At 40.1% G+C, this 25,040-nt stretch overlaps 1 protein-coding gene across 2 annotated transcripts in view; it reads left to right on the top strand.

The window, feature by feature from the left end:
• LOC149300877 (E3 ubiquitin-protein ligase CBL-B-B-like) overlaps positions 1-25,040 on the top strand; it is a 70,670-nt gene that overhangs the window by 7,795 nt on the left and 37,835 nt on the right. For both annotated transcript variants that reach the window (XM_089484448.1, XM_089484446.1), the window contains exons 2-3: positions 9,928-10,178; positions 18,256-18,402. In XM_089484448.1, the coding sequence (XP_089340574.1) occupies positions 9,928-10,178; positions 18,256-18,402 (398 nt within the window). The remainder of the gene's footprint in view (positions 1-9,927; positions 10,179-18,255; positions 18,403-25,040) is intronic.

The raw sequence follows: 25,040 nt of genomic DNA, 5'->3' as shown, positions 1-25,040 counted from the left end.
CGGGTTCCTTTTTTATTATTTTTCTGAAATTGAGTTTGCTTAGCTAAATCTTTCAAGCCTTGTCGTCTGTTCTCTTTGTAAGACTGTAAGGTGATGTCTAAAATGAAGACGGTGCTTATAGCCTTGAGGTATATACCGTATTACCGTATAATCTCAAGAATGATAATTATGCTTTTTATTGGTGCCATTATTTTCAATGCTTTAAGTCATTTTTAGTTTTGTGTGTGTTTGATATTCCATGGAGCACACATGTTATATGGCTGTATATGTCATGTTTATTATTTTCATTGTATTTACAATGTACCATGTCATAATCATATGTATTTATTGATTTTTTTTAATTGAAATACAGCATATATGGAACAAATCCTAATTCACCCAAATGTAGATCTTTTTTTTTTTTTTGTTAGAAATTCTGTAGGTAAAACTTACGACAAACTGTAGCTCAGTTGTTTGGATTAAATATTGCTTTTAAGTGAAATAACCTCAAAGACTGTCTGATTTAGAACACTCAGTGTTCAGGTATTTGTAAGAGCTAAACTTAGACTTTTTCTTGAACTGAGTTAAAGGGGAACTGTCTCCATTTCAGCTTTTAGCATAAATAATTATTCACTTTAAAACTAAATAGAGCTTGTGATTTTTTTTTTTTTATTTATTGATTTTTTTTGTCTGGCAATCAGTGGCATCGCTTCTGATGTGAGTCTGCGTTATCTGATCAATTTACCATCCTGAAGTTCCCTCCCTTCTCATCTGCTGGAACCAAACAACAACATATACATACCTCCCAACATTTCAAAATGTGAAAGAGGGACACTTTTTTTCAAATCGCTCTCGTGGAACTCAGCAATAAAAGCAATCGCACTTTACAATGTTGCGCTTGCATCCCCACTTAAAACACTCTTCGTTTTTGTCAGCACAGTCATGCATATTAAAAAAACCCAATGCATTGAATTGAATTCCCATGTGGCTTAGCCAGACATACTACGAACATGATGTTGGCTGAGCATCATGGGAAGTGCAGCTAACGGTAGATAATGCTGCAGATGTTGGCTGTGAATTACAATTCCCAGGATGCTCAGACAGCCAGGTGTCCACCGTGACTAGGCATCGTGGGAGTTATAATTCACAACTAACACCGGTCACATCATCTGCTGTTAACTACAGTTCACATGAGGCTCGGCCAGACATCCTGCTTCCATGATGCTGGCCGAGCATCATTGGAAGTGCAGTCAACAGTAAAGCTGCATGCTATTTGTGAACTACAATTCCCATGATTCTCAGCCAGCCAGGTGTTCACCATAATGCTGATTGAGCATCATTGGAAGAGTAGTCCACAGCAGCAGAGATTTTTTTAATAAAAAAAAAAAAAAAAAAAAAGGATAATGTTAGCCTCCCACCAAGGACCCTTACACACACCGGCCCATAAACACACACAAACTCCTACACTGCCCTTACACACGCCTGTCCGTACAGACTGCCCTTACACACACACACACACACACATACATGGGTACACTGCCCTTACACACACCTGCCTTTACACACATACACGTGCACTACCCTTACACACACCTGCCTTTACACACACGCATACGCACGTGCACTGCCCTTACACACACCTGCCTTTACACACATACACACATACATCTCTTACCTCATCCTCCATCCTGTGGTGACATTGCGAGGTCTGTCACTTCAGAACTCGTTTACTGCTCCCTCATCACTAGGCGCTGTCTATTGATGCAGAGCGTGGGGGTACGACCTCATATCCCACGCTCAGCATTATTTGCTGGTACATAGTGATTCGGGAGCAGTAAAGAGAGGTCTAAAGTGACAGACCTCATGCTCCCTAATGTGGAGCCAACTAGAGGGAGATTGTGATCTCCCGACTAGTCCTGCAGGCTGCAGCTGCTGATCGGGCAGCTGTGCGCCCCCTCGCAGCTGCACCTGAGGTGAGTATCGCTCTCGTCTCACCCTTCCTCTGCCCCTGCAAAGCTGGACAGAGGTAAGGATAGGCCCGTCCAAATCGGGACAGTTAGGGGGGGTGTGTGTGTGTGTGTGTGTGTGTGTGTGTATGTGTATATATATATATATATTGCATCTGTCATGTATTTGTCCTAGCTCTGTTTATCTTAACCTCATATACTAGACAAACACCTGACGTCTTATCATATGGCCCGTGGCTCATTGTTAATCAACCAGCTGGACACTGTAACTATTGAGGAACATACATCATTAGTATTACCATAACTAATCAACTTTGTGTGGAAAGGGGAAGCCTCCAGGTCTGCAGATAAAGGAAGTTTATTTTAGGAAAATTAGATAAAATCATGTTATTGTCAATGCTAGCTTACATTATTTACTGTTTTGTTCCACGGGACTTTCCTGTAACATCACGATAAACCGCATAGACCCCCAGAACAGGAAGTTGATACCTTTCTCCATGATTTACAGATAAGGTTTTGTTATGGTAAGTGTATGTTACTGATTTTGATCTGTAAACAAGGCTACCTGGTCTTGCTGCAAAGATATCAATAGACTCTTTTAAATTTAGAAGGTGATTGGTCGCAAAATTAATTTTAGAGAATGACCAAAATGATCAAATTTTACTTTTTTTTTTTTCTCGCTCTCTACTGTACTGTGTGCATGGGAGAAAACAATATGGTGGGTGACAAATATACATGAAAGCTCCCATGTTAAAAAAATAAAAATAAAATAAAAACAAGTCTGTTTTATTTTTCTAACCGAGCAGGATGTTGTCTAGATACACACGGCTACATGAACCGTGAGTGTATTAACATAGTGTGCGGTCGTGTTTTTCAAGCAGGCAGCCACATGTACATAACTTATTAGCCCCTGGCCTTAAAGTACCAGGACCAATTTTATTGGTCAGTCTGGCCCCGTTTCTTACATTAATTAAAAACACTGTATTAGCCCGTTAGTTTTCACAATTCATTTTTTACCCCTTTCTATTTCTCTTTTGAATTTCTATAAATTGAAGTGCTTTCTTGCATGTTACTAAAGAAATGTTATCGTTGAACGTGCAGAAAGTATCAAGAGGAAATGTGTGAATTGCAGTTACTTTCTCATCATTAGCCAATAACGGTTTTCTTTGCCATGGAAAAAATATTGATTAGCAGCTTGCTTTGCACTGACCAGCTAGTAACCACAGCTAAAATTTAAAAGACTCCAATTACGTATCCTCTGTAATTCTTTTTAATTCCAGATTAAAAAGCCTCATAAAATAATCTGTTTGCATGTATTCCAATGTAAAAGCCCAGGGGAAAATTTGTTTTTCTTTTAGAATATTCTTTCTGTAGAGATGTTTAATGAAGCATTTTTACATGTCTTTTATTATTGCATCTCCCCATACACCACAGTACAATATGGAATTAAATTAGCCATAAACCGAAGAACAGCTTCATTAACTACAAGTCCTTCAGTGCACATGCAAACTCCAGACATACATTGTGTAGGTCATGACCTTCATATATATATATATATATATATATATATATATATATATGTATGTGTGTGTGTGAATTCTGCTGGTAGATTCATACTGTGCTATATGCATGAAGGATTTTGATTCCCTTACCCACAGATTGGTTTTGCTAACCAATGTTAGTTGCTGACCCCTCATAGATATAAGGCACAGACAATTACCAACACTCTCATAATGCTTGATGAATGTGGATACCAAACATTACCATACCTGGGAACTGTGCTTCACTGCTTCCTCAGGATCTATGGGTTTAACTTTTATCTCTGGGCAGTACAGCAGTGTTTGGTCATGGCCATTCCCTTATCCAGGTCCATCTCCCTATTGCCTTCCCTCACCCCTCCAATGTTTAACTGGGGCAAGACCACGTTTAGTGCCCTTATTGCAGCCTCACCAACATGAGAGAGAGGGAGCTAGGCAGCCAACCCTGGCAAGTTCCTGATTATACAGATTATTATACTGCTAGATGCAGTTAGTTTTTCTTAGGAAAGGATGCATGTGATAGGCATAAGGTTATCCTGAACAAGGACCTTGTACACTAAAACTGCCATGACCCTCCACTTAAATTATGATGGTTATTGAAGCCATAAACCACAAAGACAGGTGCAAGAATTGTGTCATAATAGTGAATATATGCATTTAATGCTTAGATTGTACAATCTGCATTTATTGACAACCTCGTATATTGGATACATTTACAGTTTTATTAGCATTAGAATGTTTTATGCTTTATTAATTAGCCATATGTACCAACCTTTTAAATTGGTAATAACACTTTGGTATGGCCAGGACTTTTTATATGTCTTATAGTGTATTTTCTGTGAACAGTTTATTTATACATGTGTTTTACTCTTTATGTACACAAATATGACTTTGGGTTGTGAGTTGTGAAACACTCATATCCAGTGATGCTGTGATATCTTGAAAAGAAAGTTATCACAGTAGAGAAGAGGAACAGGAGGAATTTGGGCTCCAAAGAGCGACTGTCCCTACTAAATTGATATACTGAAAGCCTTTCAAAAAGTAGACACGTCACCAGTGGCATATGAAACACAAAACAGCCTCAGAAATATATGCAAAACCCCAATGACTGTTAGTCAAATGCAGAACCATAAATGACAGACATACAAACAGAGCCTTTTGTTAAGTAAAAGCTTAAGATAATCTTCTAGTTCTGTTTCCAGTGACACATTTTCCAGGTTGTCTTTCACACTTCTCATTGCCCTGTTTGCTTTTCAAACTAAATTCAACATTAGAAGCATCGTTCCCAATACTGCCCAAACCCTTCCAGAAACAGTTCTTCAACCATGTCAAATTTTGCCTCATTTCCTTTCTAGCTGTTAACATTCTGTTGTCATGTGATATAAAGTAGGCACCGATAGGTTATTGCCATAAAAAATGAAATGCTACTTTGTTGTTTCTATGTGACTTCCTCCTTCAGAGGAAATAATAACATTTTAGATCTGTAAAGTTTACTTACATTAATTGTACTTTTTAGTATGCAATGTATGTCTAAGTGGAACAGCACCTGTAACTGACCAGCATTATCTGTTTTTTGTTCATTACACTGTACGTGTGGGCTCACATACCATCTTGGTTACCACCACGCCTCTGTAATTGGAAAAATAAAATTGGCTGCTGACTAATACCGATACATAACCTTTGAAAAGTTTAAGCAAACAAGACCTAGTGCTGCCTACTGGGTTACATGAGTGAAATACCTGAAATGCTGAAAACAAAGATTTTTAATTACATCAAAATCTTCTAATTGATGGTTGTCCCAAAGTATTGGGTATTAAAAGACATGTAGTAAATATTACAACTATCTACAGTTAATTTCTGCTTCCACCTGTATATTGTTTACCCATCCCTAACAATACTCTGGTATGGTTCTGTACATCTTAATTCATCTTTTTTTATTTTTTTTTCTGGCCAGAGACTTTTATATCCATTTAATAGCTATTAATGCAGTAGAGCATGAGTAATGTATTTAATTTACATAATTTCTCTAGTAACCACACATTCTGCTGTTAATATGTGTATATTGTTACTCTACTACATTTTAACCCTTAAACTTCTTTGGAGATTCGAAACCAACCCATGCCTACCTACCACTGCCCTACCAACCTGTCCCAGTTCTTTTGATGTCTATATCTGCATATATGTGGCTAGCGCCACCTCCTTAACCCTGACACCCAGCTTTGGCAATTTCCTAGGGATTTGCATAACACAAGCTGAATAATCTTGTTAGTGAATTAAGTGTAAGCATGTTACTGTTATGATTTAGGTACAGAAAGATAGTGGAAACGTAGACAATGGAATGTGTTAAATAATTGCATGTTAGGGTCCCATTAGAAATGCAACAGAACATCTGTGAATGATTTTCACATGAAGGCCACCCTACAGCATCGTGAAGTGGTTATGTGCTTTGTTGATTATGCAGACCTCAGTAAAAGGGGCTGTTTTATTTGTTGTCTTTTATGTTTGGCCTTATGGTTGAGCACATCCTGTTTAGAATAGTTTTTTGTTTTTTTTTTGTTAGCAGTATGTAGTTATTTTTTAGGGCTATTCTTTAAATGTAAAGAATGCCACTAAAATATACACTTCTTTTTTAGGCATTACCGATTTTTTTTTTTAATTGTAAAATGAGTTGTTCTAGTCTGTTTTATTGGATGTCTATCACTTTAGTTTAAATACAAAGTATCAAAACAACAGCAGCACAAGCAAAACTGTAGCGTAATGGTACAAAAAAGTCTAAAAATTATGAAAACGTATATATTATAGAACATGTGAAAACCGTACAGGATGTATTCTTGGTATAGCCGTTTCTGTACACAGTCACTTCAACAAATAAATGGCCATAGCATCTAAATGTGTGTTGCTGGCTTCTGATTTATCTACTCTAAACCAACACAGCCTCCGTCCATGGCTCACTGAAAGTGAGTGTCCTCTGCATTTATTATCTGTACAATTTTATAGATTTTTTAAAAAAATGTTTTTATTGATGAAACACTTTAAGAAATAAAGCAATAAACCACTTTTACTTGTGGATCCCCAGTCAGTGGCTGAAGTACAGAGATCTATCTATAGTATGTAGTTATGGCACACAATTTTGGGGAAAAAATACTTTATTACCTGAAGATGCTCATGTTTTCCAAGGCTGGCAGCTGGCCATTGTAGAAGTTGAGGGTTGAACCATGTGCCTTAAAAACTGTGTGGTCTGTCCAGAGTGTATGTGAGGGCAGCAGAATTGTGTGTGTGTGTGTGTGTGTCTATAAGAGTGTGTGTTTTATGTGTATAATTTTGTAATCCTATATAAAGTTTTAAATTGTAAGTAGTAGATTTTTGTAATTTGCTGGTGTTTACCACCAAAAAAAGTCCTTTTGAGAATCACTAGTTGAAAAGGTTACTGAACAGTGTTGAAAATTGTATATTTATATTTAATTGTTGGAAATCTTAAATCTTGGAAATGCTCAGTGTTATTGAAGCAGCAAGATTTGTTAATCACATAGTAGATAATCGCTAACGTCAGATAATATATACACAATTGGCTGTGTCTACTCCCATTTATTTCATTTGGGAACTCTGCTTTCATTGACTAGGCATACTGTTGTAGAATCTCCTGGGTAGTGAAATGAGGCAGACATTTAATGTTCTATCTTATTGACTAAAGAATGCTTGCAATAATTACATGTAGTAATACACTGGACTCCTTGCGAAAAGGACTCCAATATGTGTTTAAAGTGAAAATAGGACTGATATGCACCTTTTAGTAACTTGACTTTTAATAATGTTTCTTGAAAAAGATGGGAGGATTACATACTTTTACTTTTTAGAAAATGTTGTGGTTCTCACTTGATTATCACCAGCATGACTTAAAATCCTACTAATTCTATACTGTACATATACAGTGCATATCCTCTGTGTTGGCACAGCAGGAAATAAATGTGTTAAATAGATGGTTAACCCCAGCTGGTTCTTATCTTATTTCAGTTTATTCCCAACCGGTTGTAGGATTGTCGCTGATATTTTGCTCAAGAGACAGTGTTTGCTGTAATGAGATATTTAGCAAGTAACTTAAGGTTAAAACATCAGAAAAAGCCAGAGGGACTTCCCTGCTTAGTAGTTATGCCCCTTAATAGCCCCTTCAAATGTTTCCTATGCAAATGATTACCTTTTCAGTTGTTTCAGTTCAGTTGTTTCATTGTAGGTAAATAAACGTATAAAATATAATGATTAGACAATATTGACATGATTACAAATATGCTAGGATGTGTTTACTAGAGATAAACAGTCTCTAATGTTTGTCGGGTTTTGTTGAACAGTTCTATGATTACATGAGCTGTGTGAATAGGGACTGCACTCTTGTAGATGCTCACATCCTCCTGGGACTGGAAGGTTTTTTGATCTGCCTTGAGTCGACATTTGCTGTTTGTCAGAACATGTTCAATACCGACCATAGCAGACAGGCCAAGGCTCGACCAGTCAGCAGTCACATTAAAGCTTTATAGTCCAGAAGAATTAATCTCATGATACAGTCCATAAGTGAGCTTGTAATTAATAATTTCAAAGTTTTAAAAACTGTAATATACAGTTTGGGCAAAAGTCTTAATTTATTTAATAAAATTTTTCTTTGTGTAAGTAAAATTTTAAGACCCCCTGGAACATGGTACATGTATGATGAGCTATACGTAGGTAATGACACACTGCATGGAATTGACCATTCTATACATTCTCATAGCTACATTTGGCTACAGCATCAACTGTAACAGATCTCTAAAGGCCATGCTTTTTTGTACTTTGAATGTCTTCCACATATTTCAGTGGGTCTAGTAACCTGCCAAAGTTCAGGATTAGAGCGGTACACAACAATTACTGTTGTCAATGCTCTGATAATTATCCTTCAAGATGAAGATAGCATCGTCACGGCTCCTATTGTGAACCAAACTAGATATTTTTGATGCAGCCATCAAGAGCAGAATAGATGTCAAATTGACTCTTATCTGCACAGTGACACTATCTGTCCCTGTGTGCCAAGGTGATGAATCTCATCTATATCTGGTTCTCAAAATTGTATTGTACTTTTTGGTTTAATTATTTGAGTTAGAAAATGAGACTTAAGTCTGATTTATCTCCTCCCCTGTCTGCCTCTACAGAGACAAGGAATCATTAGTAGGCAGCTGTATGGCACAGGCTCAGTAGTCCAGAGATTGGGTATGTCCATGATGCTCCCCATCCTGAAAATGTAACATACTGACCCAGAGCCTCTAGGGAAGCATCATTTCACCATTAGACTTTGAGTGAGAGGAAGAGAGATGCTTTGTTCTCCGACAAACGCTTCTCGTAAATATGCAGAGAGCTAAGTGGACAGCCAAGATATACTGTATGGGCCTTTCCTGTGAATGCGCAACAGAAAGCAGTTTTCATCCCTTTTTTATATTTTAGTTTTTATCCTTTTCATGTTTTCACTGGATCTGGTGTTTGCAACACACTGGTTACTCTTTGCATGCCAAAAAAGAGGATCAAACTAGGAGAATACTTTGTGTGTGTGGCTACTCTCCGAGTGGGTATGTAGTTCCTAAAACCTCTCCCACGATACCTCCCAACTGTTTCTGTTTAGGAGGGACTAAATTCTTCTGTCCTTTTCCTCCACTGATGGTCATCTTGTGTTGGTACCCACAATATTTGCTGGGTATGAGCAGGGCTTACCCCAGTCAGCCTTTAACGGCAGTGATCAGGCACTGGACATGGACAAACACCAGTCCCCTGCCCTGAGAGTTTCAATGAAAGAGGGGTTTATTAGCTAAGTTGGAAGTTTGCAGGAGGCCGGGTTGCCTAGTGAGGTTTAGCTCCAAGGTCACTGTGCCTGCATAGTGCCCCTTAGGATCAGTGCACAGAGCAATAGATTTTCACTGTTGATGTCAGAGTATGTGTTTGTATATTAATTTTGTGTATGATTAGTCTATATGGGTGTTTTAATGTTTATATTAATAAGATTATACTAAATGTACATATATGTATTTTTGCACTCAGCATATTTGTGTGTGCACGCAGTGCATCTGTCTCTATTGTTTTGAAGTAGCGTGCCTTTCTATGGATTTCACACTGACCTGCCTTGATGCTATGCCTAACAGCCACACAAACAAAAGCTTGGTGCCTTTGCCTTAGCAGTTTGTCCTTTCTGCAGCATTTTATTTCCTTGAGGAATTTCTGATCAATTGAGAAAACTTAACTGTTGGGAATTATTGATAGGTAGATAAAAGTACCTTCCAAATCGCCAGATACCGGTATAGGTCAGCAATGTGCACATTGTTATACTTACTAATAAAGTAATAATACAGTTGTGGTCAATATCTGACTTTGGCCTTGGTGTATTTTTTTTAAATTTTTTTTTTACATTTAACATATTTTTTTTCCTTTTCCAGGTAAGATTATGTCAAAATCCAAAACTTCAGCTGAAGAACAGCCCGCCTTACATTCTTGATATTTTACCTGACACATATCAACATCTGCGTCTTATACTGAGCAAGTATGATGATAACCAGAAGCTTGTGCAGCTCAGTGAGAATGAGTATTTTAAAATCTACATAGACAGCCTAATGAAGAAATCAAAGAGGGCAATCAGACTCTTTAAAGAAGGAAAAGAGCGAATGTATGAGGAGCAATCTCAGGAAAGGTAATTGGTTCTTTAACACATTCATTTTCTGTGTTCTGCCATATATGTTGTCTATATTAACTCTTTTAATGCATCTCTTTTTGCATTCCTATTGAGTATTTCATTGTGAAAGGTATGGTTATTGGTTAACTTTTTTTGTTGTTGCTAATGGAAAATCTTTTTGGGTAGCTCTTTAAACAGCTATGTGCCAGCAATTTTTCTTGTAGACCTGCAGATTTCAAAGGTGTAGGCGTCTGCTGCACCCTTCCACCAAATTATTCAAATCAGGCCAATGTCTTGCTTTTATAGATCTTTAAGTTTTGCTCATAAAGAAGCAGTTTAAACTGTTGAAGCATCCAAAACTTTGCAATAATTCTCATCCAGATATTCAGTAGCGGCAAAGTTACTGTGTACTTCAACATAACAAAATCCCTATTGTGTTGTAGTTCTTACTTTATATAATTGTATTTACTATAATGATAAAGACCACATTAATTGTTAATCACCTGTTTAAGATATTGTCTTATGTTACATGCAAGACTATAAAAAAAAATGCTATTTTTCTCCCAGAGGTAACTTTTTAAATATAACATTTTATATAATTTTTCTTATTTTACATTTTGAGTGCTGACAATAACTTATCTTAACAGAGTACACTAAGTTCCCTTTTTGTATTGCTGTTTGTAGTTTTATGGGGAAAAATTACCTTTCTTGGTTATTACAAGAACTTTCCACTTTTTATCCTTTTTTCAGCCTTTTTATTCTGGAAATGATTTGAAACTGCTTCAAACACACATGAGATCTGAAAAAAATCAGCATCCTGTTCCTCTTTTTTTTATTTATTTTTTTTTTTTTAATACAATTCTTTTAGTTTTCTTCTAATTGCTTTCAGATAGCTGAATCACCCAACTTCCACAATAGAAGACAGTCCGAAATAATTATTACACCTAAAAAAATATTCTTTGTATTTACAGTGTTGCAAGTTCCCTGTAAAATGGCATCTTAATAAATATATATATTTACTAAATTTATACTTGGAGACAAACACATCCAAACCGGTTTACAGTAATAGGCACAAATATTTATACCACATCTGCAGTTGCCTCATGCTGATCCCAGGGACACACTCAAAAAAACTCCCACTACCATTGTCCTCATTCTATGATACTGACCGCCTCAATCGGTCGTATTACAAAAGATCAGATATTGTGAAGATAATTCCCGGCAAGGGAGATTATTAAAATCTGCCGGCAGCGGGGGCTGTTTACGCGCATCACCACTGCCGATGAACGTCTGCGCAATGCGCTTAGACAACCTCCCGGGCTGGCAGGGGAGGCTGTCTCAGCGTATCGGAGAGTATGATGCAGGTCCCCTGCACCGCTGCGGGGGATCTGTATCCTAACCCTGCTGCCTGCCTGGCGCCCGGAACTGCATGTCCCGGGCGTCGGGCGCTAGACCCCGAATATAGGCCGCACCCCCACTTTAAAGACTTAAAGTGGGGGAAGTGCGGCCTATATTCGAGCCAATACGGTATATATATTCTGGTCAGATACAGCCCTCCCAAATAGAGCCCCATTGTGCATGAAAGTCCATATGTTCTGTTGTACTTCATCATTTCACAATCATGTGACCTTAACATTTAAAAGCTGACTGTTCTTATTGTGAGTTAAAATAGAAAATTGCTGCTTTTCTAAGAATAGCACTCTTAAAAAAGCAGGCCTTGACCATACTTGCAAAATGTGTGTCCTAACTTACTAGAAAAAAAGTGTGGTGATGAAGTCTATCATCATGGCACTTTCTGAAGATAGTTGATACTAGTCAATCATTTTTCTGTCTTTTGGAACACCGGTAGATTTTCATACTCCTTTCCTTGCATTTTTTCCGAATTGTCTGATGAGGTCACGTTGTTGCCCATGGAGCATTACATATATTATGGGCAACAAGTTCCTATGTCCTCCAATCTAATCAGTCTGTGTTTGTCAATAGGCAACTGTGAGGTCAATCACTACCATATTAGAACTCTTTGCAATAATGATTGTGTTCTGAGGGGCTCCTAAAATCACAAATAACTGAGAAGATCCTCTCTAGATTTAACACACACTTCATCCAGTTGCAATTAAAACTAACGTGCAGAGCAAACTATATCTCTTGAGAGGGATCTTCTCTGCCCTCTGGTTGCTTCATTGATAAAAGAATAGTTAAGTTTGTTTTAAATGCTACCTGAAATAGCATTGCATGGGTTAATAAATATTAAGATAATGGATATATCAGCTGGTTTTTCTGAGGTAGTCAGTACAAAGGCACCTTTCTTTCTTTGTGCTGTGGCCTAGCATAATCGGGATGTGGTAAACGACAAATTCTTTACATGTAGGTGCGAGGTTGCCTTGTCAGCTTGGTGACAAATGACATTGGTGTTTGATGACAAATGTCATTAGTGTTTATTTTGTAGTCTTAAATAAAGTCATCTAAACAAGGGAAGTGGTTAGGGTAAAATTTAATATAAGGGTAATTGAAAAACAAGAAGTTGTTTTGGTTCCTCTTTTTTATTTATCTTTACTATGCCATTGCTTTTACAGAATCATTTCAGGGTAGCGAAAAACAAAAGTATCCAGTCACATGGAGAATACCTTTTACTATTGTTGCCAAGGCTTTACCACTTAAGAGGAGCAATTTTTTAATATATTTTCATTGTATTTGACAAATAACGATGGAGAGAGAGAGTTTAAAGGGGAGAAACAAGCTGGCCAATCTGAGAATAGCATATGAGGTGGCTTCTAAAAATGTCCTAACGCTCAATACAGTTTGGGACTAGCTGTGCCCCTAAACTGCACCCCTAAGCGGCACATTGCCTGCCCTGGGAAGTTCCCCTGCTATGATTATTTTGGTTTAATTAGGATATATAATGTAGGGTTTGGGGAAAGTGACCGGTCTTAACAGTTACCAATTATACCTTGTCTACAAGAAGTTAACAATACATCACCATTTTTTTGTCTTTGTAATAGTAAACTGAGGATTATTGTGAACATTTTGGTTTGCTTAAAAATGAGTAGCTAAGAAAATAATAGTTAAGCGTTGCCAAGGTAACATCAGATAAAATGAACAATATAATTAAAATTTCCAAGATTAAATATAATACTGCTTTTATGAATTTCATAGACTCCGTAATCTTACCTGCTAAAGCTGTTTTCATACATATTAGAAATTAACCAAATTGTCAGTTTGATTCAAATTTAACACACATTTTTATTAATCCTAATTGTTGAACTTTTTTTTTTTTTTTTTTTTTAATAGTTGCTCTGGTTCATTAATGTCCTTTCTCTAAGTTTTGTAGAAGCTGCAATTGTCGGTTAAATTTGATAGGCAAAGTAATCGAACTTATTTTGCAGAATGGAAATTTTTTATATTTACTTTTAAAAGGCTTATTTTATTAAACACTTGGTTTTTGTGTTGGGTGTACAAGTTATCATAATTTGCAAATACAAAAACCTTTTCGTAATCATTCCGGCAAAAGGCAAATATTGAAATGACAGCTGTGTATTGAAAGTATGCAAAATACACATTAAATTATTATTACTACGTTGTATTCTATAGTGCTGATACCCAATGGAGAATACAAATTTAACACTAACATGTATCCATGTTATTAAAACATTACTAGCAAAGAAGAAGCGGACCATTCTAGAAACCTACCAACTCTATTGTAGTAGATGTGTGCATTTTAAAGAAAATTTCGATCGATTTGTTATGTATAGCTAAAGTCTGGTTTATCTACTTTTCTCCAGACATATATTTTTCCCAAAAGAAAAGCTGTCACTTTTCAGGAATCCTACATTTTCCAGTTCACTTAACTAAATAATCAGATGGGAATGTATTGGCAGATTAAAATCATTAAAAACCCACCTTATGTATATACAAAGGTGTGTAAATGTCATGTTCTTAGTATTTGCAGGATTATTCCTCCGCGGAGTTATTTTTTTTTTCCTGTTAAGTTTCTTGTGTTGATTAATTCAAGTAGACTTTGAAAGGAGAAGGTAGAGAACTTCAGGACATAGGCCATTCTTCCTGATATAAAGAATCAGACCTTCATCAGTCCTGGATTCTGACATCTTGGATTCATGATAGCCATCTTCTGATTCTATGCATGAAATTGATTCATTATTCTAGCTCTGCTACCTTTAGTCACAAATCTCAGCTTCTCTCTTTTAAGATAACCAATTTTAACCCCTTCATGACAAAGGCTGATTTTACTTTTTGTACCCTTCGTGACAATGGCCGTTTTAACATTTCTGCGCTGCTCGTGTTTAGCTGTAATTTTCTTCTTTCCCGTTTACTGAACCCACACACATTAGATATTGTTTTTTTCAGGACAAGAAGGGCTTTCTTTAGATGACATTGTTTTGATTGTATCATATTATTTACTATTAAAAAAAGTATAAAATATGGTGAAAAATTTAGAAAAAAATGACTGTTTCTAACTTTTAGTTGAAAAATCTTTTACGCATCTATAAAAGGTAATGAAAAAACCTGCTAAATAGATTCTACTGTTTGTCCTGAGTTTAGAAATACCCAATATTTTTATGTTTTTTTGCTTTTTTCTACACATTATGGGGCAATATGTACAGGTAGCGTTTTGCTATTTCAAAGCCATTTTTTCCAAATCTGGTAATTCTTCCCCCCATGTGCCATTTCGGGTATCTTTGAAGCCGGCCAATACAATTTACCCCATCAAGTCATATATTTTTGAAAACTAGACAGCCCAGGGTATTCCAAATGCTAGTATTTTAACCCTTTCCAAGCACTAATTCTACCATCAGCCTTTGTCAAACTTTATGGTAGTAATTCTTTTTGCATTTGTTTTTTCACACACATTTTACTTCAGGTATGAATAAACAGGTTCTGGTATATGTCACTATCATAAAACACCCCAATATGTGTTTAGCAACATCTGAGTACAGCGATACCTCACATGAATGATTTTGCCTGGCTGTTTGGGGGCAAAAGGGCCACATTTGGGGCATGTGCATTTTCAATGTTAAACTTTGGCGTTTGGCGATCAACTGCCCATGCCCTATTTGGTACATCTTTGAGCCGGGCCATTTCAGTATGCCCAATAAAGCCATATATTTTTGAAAACTAGACACCCCAGGGTATTTCAAATGCTAGTATTTTAACTCCTTCCATGCACCATATCTACCACCAGTCGTTGTCAAACTTTGTGGTAGTCATTTTTTTGCATTTGTTTTGTCACACACATTTTACTTCAGGTATGAATTAAAAAGTTCTCGTATATGTCACTATCACAAAACACCCCAATATGTGTTCGGCAACATCTCCTGAGTACAGCGATACCTCACATGAATGATTTTGCCTGGCTGTTTGGGGGCAAAAGGGCCACATTTGGGACATGCGCATTTTTCAGTGTTGAACTTTGGCATTTGGGGATCCACTGCCCATGCCCTATTTGGTACATCTTTGAGCCGGGCAATTTCAGTGTGCCCAACAAAACCATATATTTTTGAAAACTAGACACACCAGGGTATTTTAAATGCTGGTATTTTAACTCTTTGCATGCACACATTTTACCACCAGAATTTTTTCAAAGTTTGCAGTAGTATTCTTTTGTGTGTATTTTTCCCCCACACACCTATGTTATGTATGAATTTACATAATTTTGGGGGGGGGAACTAAAAGGCCACATTTGGTACGTGTGCATTTTTCTAATTGGAAATTAAATGTGTGGCCATCCTTCCCCCCGTGTTAATTGGGACATTGTTGAACCCGGCCAATTCAATTTACCCCATCAAATCATACATTTTTTAAAAGTAGACACCCCATGGGCATTTAATATGCCAGTATTTTAACTCTTTTCATGCGAGAATTGTTTTAAGCTAATGTGCTAATTTTAGGACTTGCTCACAAAAATATATTTTTATATATATATTTTATTTTTTTTGCCTTTTTAAAAAAAAAATGTAAAAAAATTTTTCAACTTGAAGGTTCCCCTGATAGTGACATCAGTGGGAAATTATTTTTACATTTTACTGTTTTTTTTTACTATTTTTTTTCTAATTATTATTAATTTTATTTTATTTTTTAATTTATTTTTACTAATCACACTGTGATTAGAAAGCTGGGCTCCATTGACCTGCATGGTTGAATGCAGTACCTGTATTCAACCTGCAAGTGGAGCCAGAGTTCTCTAGAGGGTCTGGAGATCGTCTAGCAAACTTTTTCACCTTTATTGTTTTTTTTCCCGGGCCACCGCCATCTTGCGGATGGCGAAGATCACCGGCAGCTGCGGCTGTGACCGCTCTCCGGAGCGGTCACAGTCCATCCAAAGGTAAGTGTTTGGTGTCGCTGGATGCCTCCTGATCGAGGCATTCCAGCGACACCATTTAAGTTTAGGAGGTGATCGTTGATCGCCTCCAAAACGCTTTTAAAACGGGCGTCCGCGGCCATACAATGTATGGCGGTTGTTGACGCCCCGGGGAGGGGTCAGACATGGCCCCTGGTGCCGATCGTGGTGTTGCTGAATGCCTCGAGGTCGAGGCATTATAGCAACGCCGTTTGGGTGCAGAAAGAGAACGTAGATCGCTTTCTGCACCCGTTTAAAGACGTGCCGGTTCTGGCACGTCATTTGTCATAATCGACTTGTTTTTCCGTGCCGTGCCAGAACCGCCAATTGTCATTAAGGGGTTAAAAAAAAACATCTCCAAGACAACTAGTTATAATTCAGAAATGGATTTAGTTATGTTAAAAACTGTTCCTCTTTAAGTCTGAGCCCAGCATTGTGTTTGCATCTAAAATTAGAGTAATTGATTTCCTAGTTTTGACAAATCGTTTCTGTATACTTTCCCATATAATTAAAATGCAATTTACTTTTAAAAGCGACTTCCATAAAAGAAATCCGCAGGACTTTATTATTAAAGTTGAACATGGCGATCCTCTCTGTATAATTGTCTCGCTTCCAGGAAACACACAAAAGCCCACCTTTAATGGTTCTAAAAATGTGATGCGCGGCTGTGGGTAAGAAATTGGAAGCTGTGTGTTGGAGAGCACACTACATAAAGTGTTAGCTTGTGCTATAAGTAGAAAATAAAGAGGAGAGACATTTTGGTTGCATAGTGTCTCTCAAGCTGCATAAAATGTTCAGTAACCTTCTGTTCTTCTGACAAGATCTATCAAGCCTAATAGCCTGTTAATATACTCTATCTGAAACGGCTGATGAGGAATAACGTAGGAAAAAGCAGGCTTGCAAATGTTTCTTCCCTGTTAAAAGAAAAAAAAACATATTGTTGCTGAACCTGGGGAAAAAAATCCCATGTCTGTTTTAGACACTTAACGCAGATTGTGAAGCACATGTTTAATACTTCTGCACAGGTATGCAACAGTTAAGTTACATTTGTGTATCAGAATTTCAAATGGCAGTTTCTCTTACCAGTAATAAAATTCAAAACAGTTGTTGGCTAAATACATTTTTAGAAACCGCCAACAGGTAACAATGTAAAAACAGGTAACAATGTAACAAAGTATGTATGTGTGTATTACAACAGGGTTGTAAAGGGGATGAGGACTACTTGGTGCACACCTGGACTCATTGATGTTGTCATTAATAACTTTTGCTTTATTAGAGATCTCTAACATGTTTTTATTATACCAGTCTTATTTTTGTTACAAAACTGACCAATTGCGCGCATAACCTTGTTTACTACTTTCTCACATGTATTAAAATTAAAGAAGCAGCCATTTTTAGATGCAAAACAAGCTACATGCACAGAGATAATGCCTTTTCTACAAATTTAAAATATTTTTTCTAATGCCACTTCGTTTGCAGTTCATGTACATTACCCTTCCAAAAAAAAAAAAAAGTACAGCATTAGTAGAAATTAGCAATATATTCTCACCTATATTCTATTACTCAAATTAATTGTTAAATGTTCTACTTCTGATAGCTTTTGTTCCTTCCATAATAAATGTGAGCTTATTCTACTGAAAAACATTCATAGGGCCCAAGGCAGGACTGTTTAAAAGTGTGTGTAAGAAAAAATATATATAAATGCAAACCCGATTTAAATTTAAATGTATATTTTACTTGCAGGAGGAATCTTACAAAGCTATCTCTAATATTTAGCCATATGTTGGCAGAAATCAAGGCAATCTTTCCCAACGGACAGTTTCAAGGAGACAATTTCCGTATTACGAAGGCAGATGCTGCTGAGTTCTGGAGAAAATTTTTTGGAGAGAAGTAAGAATCCTTGCAAATATGTTCTAACATATTTCTAAATGATATAATCTCTATATACTGTGGATAGTAAGCTTGTGAGTAGAGCCCTTTTTACCAAATGTATTAGTTTGTCTGCTTTTATCATACCCTTTGAATGTATGTATTGTTGGCGCTATATAAATTAAAGAAAATAACTATATAATATAGTGAATATATTTACTAGCTGGTTTTCTCACATGTATCACATACGAACTGTTGAAGTAACAGAAACGTCTGTAACATCTCTTGACGTCAGCGCGTCCAAAATGTGTTGTTGTGGTTCTGCAAAATGCGGTGTGGGTTTCCTCTTATTCACACCTGGGACGCTTATACCATTTGTTCGTAGCTTTTGGAGGTAATACCTCTTTTAACTTTTATAGAACTTCCAAGAACACAAGTGTGCAGTTCTAGTGAAACATATGTATTTGTGTAATCGAAGTTCATTTGTGGTTGTTTTAAAAGTTAACTTTTTTTATTAAAGAATAACAGGAAGGTGTAATAAACAAGAACAATTGGAAATTATTCTAGCCTTGGTGCACGAATAATTATAATTTTAATAAAGACAGGAGGCGAGTATTTTGCATATCTTCCTTTACTTCTCACCAATAGCAGCAAAGAAAGAAATACTGATCAAAGAAAAAACAACCAATAAACATCCTTCAGAAGGTATATAAACCCTAGCCAGTCCTTTCACTTCCTCTTTCGACTGCTGAGAACCGAAACCGACGAAGAACATCCAAACACCGGCCACAGGCACCGGACACGAATTGGACCTCCAACCGGAAGCAGGAACCGAGGCGAAGAACAGCTTCCAACCTCAGGCGACGAGAAAACCGGAATCATGGCAGGCTTAAAACAGGAACAATGGAATCCTCAGGAGAAAAGCCTCAACAGCAGGCAACGAAGTATCCCGACCAGGAGGAGTACCACAAACACCCGGAGAGGGCATCAAGCTGAAAAGCAAAGAGAACATGTAACAGTACCAGATCCCAATGATAGGATAAGGGAGAACAAAGTTACATAGAGGCTGCGATAGCAGAGGCAAAAAACCAAAACGATAAACAATACAGAAAAATGCACCAATTTCAACAAACAGGAGTAAAAGACCCCACAAACGAAAATTACCTCACCAAGGATCCTGACGCTAAACGGGAGGGAAGGGAGGGAAAATACTCGCCTCCTGTCTTTATTAAAATTATAATTATTCGGGCACCAAGGCTAGAATAATTTCCAATTTTAAGGCAAGACAGGAGGCTTCCTATTTTGCAGTTTTAACGCCCGACACCAACGCGGAAACTGCAGAGGATAACGGACGGAAATAAAAAGTGCGAAAGGTAGAAGCACTCAAGGCCCCTCTGGCCCGAAGGGCACCCGAGGCAGCCGCTCCCCTGACCGAGTGGGCCCCAAATGAGGCCGCTACACCAGCCAGGGAGAGTAACCAACGAACCCACCTGGCTAAAGTAGGACTCGAGACCGGCTGAAATGGCTTAACGTACGAGATAAGCAACTGAGAGGATGAAGGAGGCCGATGTACGCGTGAGGTAGGACTGAACACATCTGGCAACGAAAAGTTTAGGATCGTCCGACAGGTAAGGGTAGGCAACCGAAGAGGACAGGGACTTGGTCCTCCGGTGAATGGAGAAACGAATACCATTAGGTGAAAAGGAGATAGCCGAGGTATCGAAAGCCCGAACATCAGAGACCCCGCGAAAAGACAAGACACGAGAGTAAGGTAAGTTTGGCCGACAACTGACGTAAAGACAGAGAATCGTTATCAGGCCAGGCCCGAAGGAAGTCCAGGGACAACGCCACATCCCACAGGGATTCATACCGAGGGGCCGGAGGCCTGGACAATCTAATGCCACGCAGCAAGCGGCACACCAAAGGAGCCTTTCCCACAGGCTCACCTGAAAAACCCACATGGCCAACCGAAACAGCCAAACGAAAAAGGTTAATAGTCCGATAAGACTTACCCTCCCGAAACAAGCCGGCCAAAAAATTAAGAACACCAGAGATAGGCGTCCCTCTTGGAGGAGAGGGTGAAACTGGCCCCCCGGGTCCGTCAGAAGCGACGGAAAAACCGGAAGGGCCAATGGATCCTGAATAGACATCTCCAGCAGAGCAGGGAACCAGGGCTGCGCATGCCAGAGCGGAGTCACCAGAACCAAGGAGCCTCCTGCACGCCGAAGAAAGTGGACGACCCATGGAATTAGGGCGAAGGGGGGAAAAGCATAAGCGCCAGACACTGGCCAAATCTGGGTGAAGGCGTCCGTCGCCAAGGCCTCCGGATCTGGAAGCCAGCTGAAGAACTCCCTTAGCTGGCGGTTCGTCCGCGACGCGAAGAGGTCTAGGTGTAGAGGCCCTCGGAGACGCAGGATGTCCTGGAAAACCCGCGGGTGAAGCTTCCAGTCGCTTGCATCTCTCCAATGTCTCGAGAACCAGTCTGCTAACAGTTTCTCCGGACCCGGAAGATATTCCGCTTGCAGAGTGATGTTGTGAGAGAGACAAAAATCGAAGATGCCTTTCGTCAACTCTGTAAGGAGCTTGGAACGCGTACCTCCTAGGCGGTTGATGTACCGCACCGCCGAGATGTTGTCCATTCGGAGAAGGAGGCAGCAATCGGATCGGTCCCTTGCCAAGCTGCGGATAGCGAAGGACCCCACAATCAGTTCCAGACAGTTGATATGGAGTGAGCGTTCCTACAGCGACCAAGAGCCTCCCGTTGCCTCGGTGAGGGAGGCTGCGCCCCAGCCCAGCAAACTGGCGTCGGACTCCAGGATGAAATCGGGCTGGGACCCGAAAATGGCCCGGCCGTTCCAGGCTTCCATATGACGAAGCCACCAACCCAACTCCTGACGAGCTTCTTGATTGAACCGGACCGGCTGATCGTAGGAAGGAAGAGAGCGAAGGTGTTGCGCCTTCAAGCGCTGGAGAGCCCGGTAATGCAATGGAGCTGGAAAAATGGCCTGAATGGATGCTGAAAGCAGACCCACCACTCGAGCCAGCATGCGAAGCAAGCAAACCTCCTTCCGCAAAAGGACACGGATCTCCTTCCGAATCGTCACCATCTTGGATCTTGGTAGACGAAGCATGGCCGCCTTTGAATCTATGATGAACCCCAGGAACTGAATCCGTTGATGTGGAACCAACTCGGACTTGAGCGTGTTGACGATGAAGCCCAACTGATGTAGCCTCTGGACCACAAAATCCGTCTGTCCCTGGAGGAGATTCCAACACCTGGAGAAAAGAAGAATGTCGTCGAGGTAAATAATACAAGTAATCCCCCGAGAGCGGAAGAAAGCCATCACCGGCTTGAGGAGCTTCGTAAAGCACCAGGGGGCCGAACTGAGGCCGAACGGAAGAGATCTGAATTGCCAAAGTTGATCGCCCCAGAAGAACTGAAGGAACTGTCTGTGTTCCGGGTGGATAGGGACGGAAAGGTAGGCGTTCTTGAGGTCTAACCTCATGAACCAATCCCCTTCGGACATAAGGTCCCGTAAAAGGTGAATACCCTTCATCTTGAAGTGGCGGTAAGCCACAAACGCTTTGAGGGACCTCAGATTTATCACAGGGTGAAATTCTCCGGAGCGTTTCCGGACTAGGAAGACGGAACTGAGGAAAGAGATGGGACCCCTGGACCGTTCGATAGCCCCCTTGGCCCGTAATGCCCGGAGTTCTGACTCTATCAGACGTTGGTCGGACACGGATCTGACCGCCGGAGGAGGCCTGCTTACCTGGAAAGGGGGAGACACAAAATCTATCAGATAGCTGCGAACTGTTTGGAGGATCCAAGGATCTGACGTAATCCGCACCCAGTTGCGGAAAAAACGGGAGATCCTGCCAGCAACCTGTGGATGGGAAGAGAGACAGGAAACATCTGTACTCGCCGAATCCTGAGCGTCCTCTGGGGAAACCGGAAGAAGCTCTGCCTTTGCTGCCTCCTCGCTGTGGAAACGGTCGCTGTTGAAAAGCCCCTATAGGACGGTTGAGTCTACTGGGAGTATCTGGAGCCTTGGTAGGAGGAACGGCTGGCGACCCGGCCCCGCGGTCGTCCAGCCCTGGTGGAAAAACGAGGGGCTGGCTAGAATACCTTCCTCATGGAGAGCTTGGCTTTATTCCACGAAGACAGGAGGGAAATATCCCGATTAAGCTCTTTGACAAAGGCGTCGCCAAAAAGCATTCCGTTGGCAGCTGCTCCCAAGTCCTTGGAGCCCAGTTCCGCAAGCTGAGGATCCATACGTAGCAGGGCCGCCTTACGCCGTTCCGTGGCAATGGCGACGTTAGCGTTTCCCAGAAGGCAAACAGTCCGGAGAGCCCAATCCCGGACAAGTTTGGGATCCAGGGGAGATGCCTGGAGATAAGCCCTATCTGCTAGAGACAGAATCTGGGTAATGGGACCTACGAGATCCAGGATTTTATCCAGGGCGGATTTAAGACCCTGCTCCAAACCCTTCCTAGGATTGCGCCTAGCGGACAAAAGGGCGACAATATTAGGGTCAAGCTCAGGTGTGAGCGCCACCTTGTCGGGAATGCAGGGACGAAGACATTCTGCCCGGAGTTTATTGCGCACCTCCTTAGGTTTGCGCAGCCATTTATGAATATACAATGCAATGTGCTCTGGAGGAGCCCATTCAGTAGCCCTGGGGTGGCGCATTGTGGTGGGATCAAATAGGGCAGTGCCGGAGGGGTCTACGACCGGGAGGTCAGTAGAAGTAGAGGCAGAGTGGGGGGTAACAGAGGGGCCTCCGGAATGATGGGGTTCATTCAGGTGGGGTTCCTCCACCAAACACGTATGTATCGTGAGTCCAAAGTCCTGGACGAGGCCAGGTTAATTGAAGCCTCAGAATTATCGGAACCCTCAGCCTGCCATTCGTCTATGATGGAGAGAGGGAGTTGGAGGGACTCCTCATCCCCAGCGGTATGACGCCCGGAGAGGAGGGATGGGGCAGAAGTTTTAGGGCGTTTGGCAGGAGCCTTGCCCTTGCCCGCCGAGGCACTGTTGCCCTTCCAGGGGCGTTTAGTAGATCTAGTCTCCTCCTCTGACTTCTCAGAACCTGAGTGTGAGATAACATTAGAAGGGGCCGCCGGAGCTGGTGGTGGAGGCTGGGCCGACTGGGGCATGGAGGCTGACATTCTAGCTATGAATGACTCAACTGAGGAGGATAATTTAGAGTCCAGCCATGCCATAAAGGCATCCTGGCTCGGGACATTGTCCTGAGGCATGATATTATCAACAGGGGCTCAGCCTGAGAAATATATGTGTGTATATGAGACAATAATGATAATGGCCCTCAAGTGTAAATTGTGTGAACAGCAGGGGCTCAGCCTGTATAGATATGACAGGGACTCAGCCTGTCTGAAGCCAGTAGCAATAAAGGCTCCAATAATCTCTGAGGCACACAGAAGAAATGAACACACAAATTCAGGGGCTCAGTCTGATTGAAATAGTGAGACCTGCAAGAGAAACGAGGGTTCTGTAAGAAAAAATGAGGTGACAACAGTAAAAATCGGAAAACAAGACACAATGGCGTCCAAATCCCGAAAACGCGAGATCCGGACACCCCAAACAACATGGCCGCCGAAAACGGCAGCAATGTATAGATAGGTAAACCAAGATTGCCGCAGCCACAATAAAACCGTGAAAAAACAAAGATGGCGGCGAAATCTCGCGAAGCGAGATCTCACCGCCAAACCCTAATGGCCGCCGAGCGACAACGAGGGAGGAGAGCTCCGGGAAGCCCGCGAAACCAAAAAACCGCCGGCAAGGGAGACGCCGGCACACAAAACGCCGGCACACAAACGCCAGTAGAAGATCGAAAAGAGGGTAAGGAGGGAGCAGAACAGACCGCGGCAATCCGGAGGGGTAAAAAGTAAATATATATGAAGAAAATAAGGGGGGGGGGGGTGAGATGGAGGGGAAAAAAACAGAAGCCCGCAAGGGGGGAAAGTAAAAAAGGGCAGCAATGCCGGGGAAAACACAAATAAGCCGCAGTGTGTGTGTGTGTGTGTGTGCGTATATATGTATATGTGTGTGTGTGTGTGTATATATATATATATATATATATATATATATATATATATATATATATATATATATATATATATATATATATATATATATTATTTTCAATGGAAACAATAAAGAACAATTATGCAGCAATATCACATGAAAACCTGTAATGGAAAAAATCTGACCTGTCGCTATCGGTGAGCAGCAAAGAAAGAGGAAGTGGAAGGACTGGCTAGGGTTTATATACCTTCTGAAGGATGTTTATTGGTTGTTTTTTCTTGATCAGTATTTCTTTCTTTGCTGCTATTGGTGAGAAGTAAAGGAAGATATGCAAAATAGGAAGCCTCCTGTCTTGCCTTACAATTACAGAATATCTATCATTGTTTGTTTTTTTTCCAGTCATTTGAATGACATAGTCCAGGGGTGTCCAAGTTTTTTCTGCAGTGGGCCACTTCATCAGAATTGTATACGTGCGAGGGCCGCACTTATTTTTCACTGAGAGAAAATATGGACTTTAATAAGATATGCAGATTCAAATAAAGTAAATAACACAAAACCTTTACTTTTCCTCTCACTGATTTCTGGGATTTCTGGGCCTACAAATTCAGGA

This window comes from Sceloporus occidentalis, unplaced genomic scaffold (genome assembly GCF_023333645.1).
Source record: "Sceloporus occidentalis isolate IW3139 unplaced genomic scaffold, rSceOcc1.0.p SCAF_22, whole genome shotgun sequence".
Lineage (NCBI taxonomy): Eukaryota > Metazoa > Chordata > Lepidosauria > Squamata > Phrynosomatidae > Sceloporus > Sceloporus occidentalis.
This window is presented reverse-complemented; position numbering and strand designations above follow the sequence as displayed.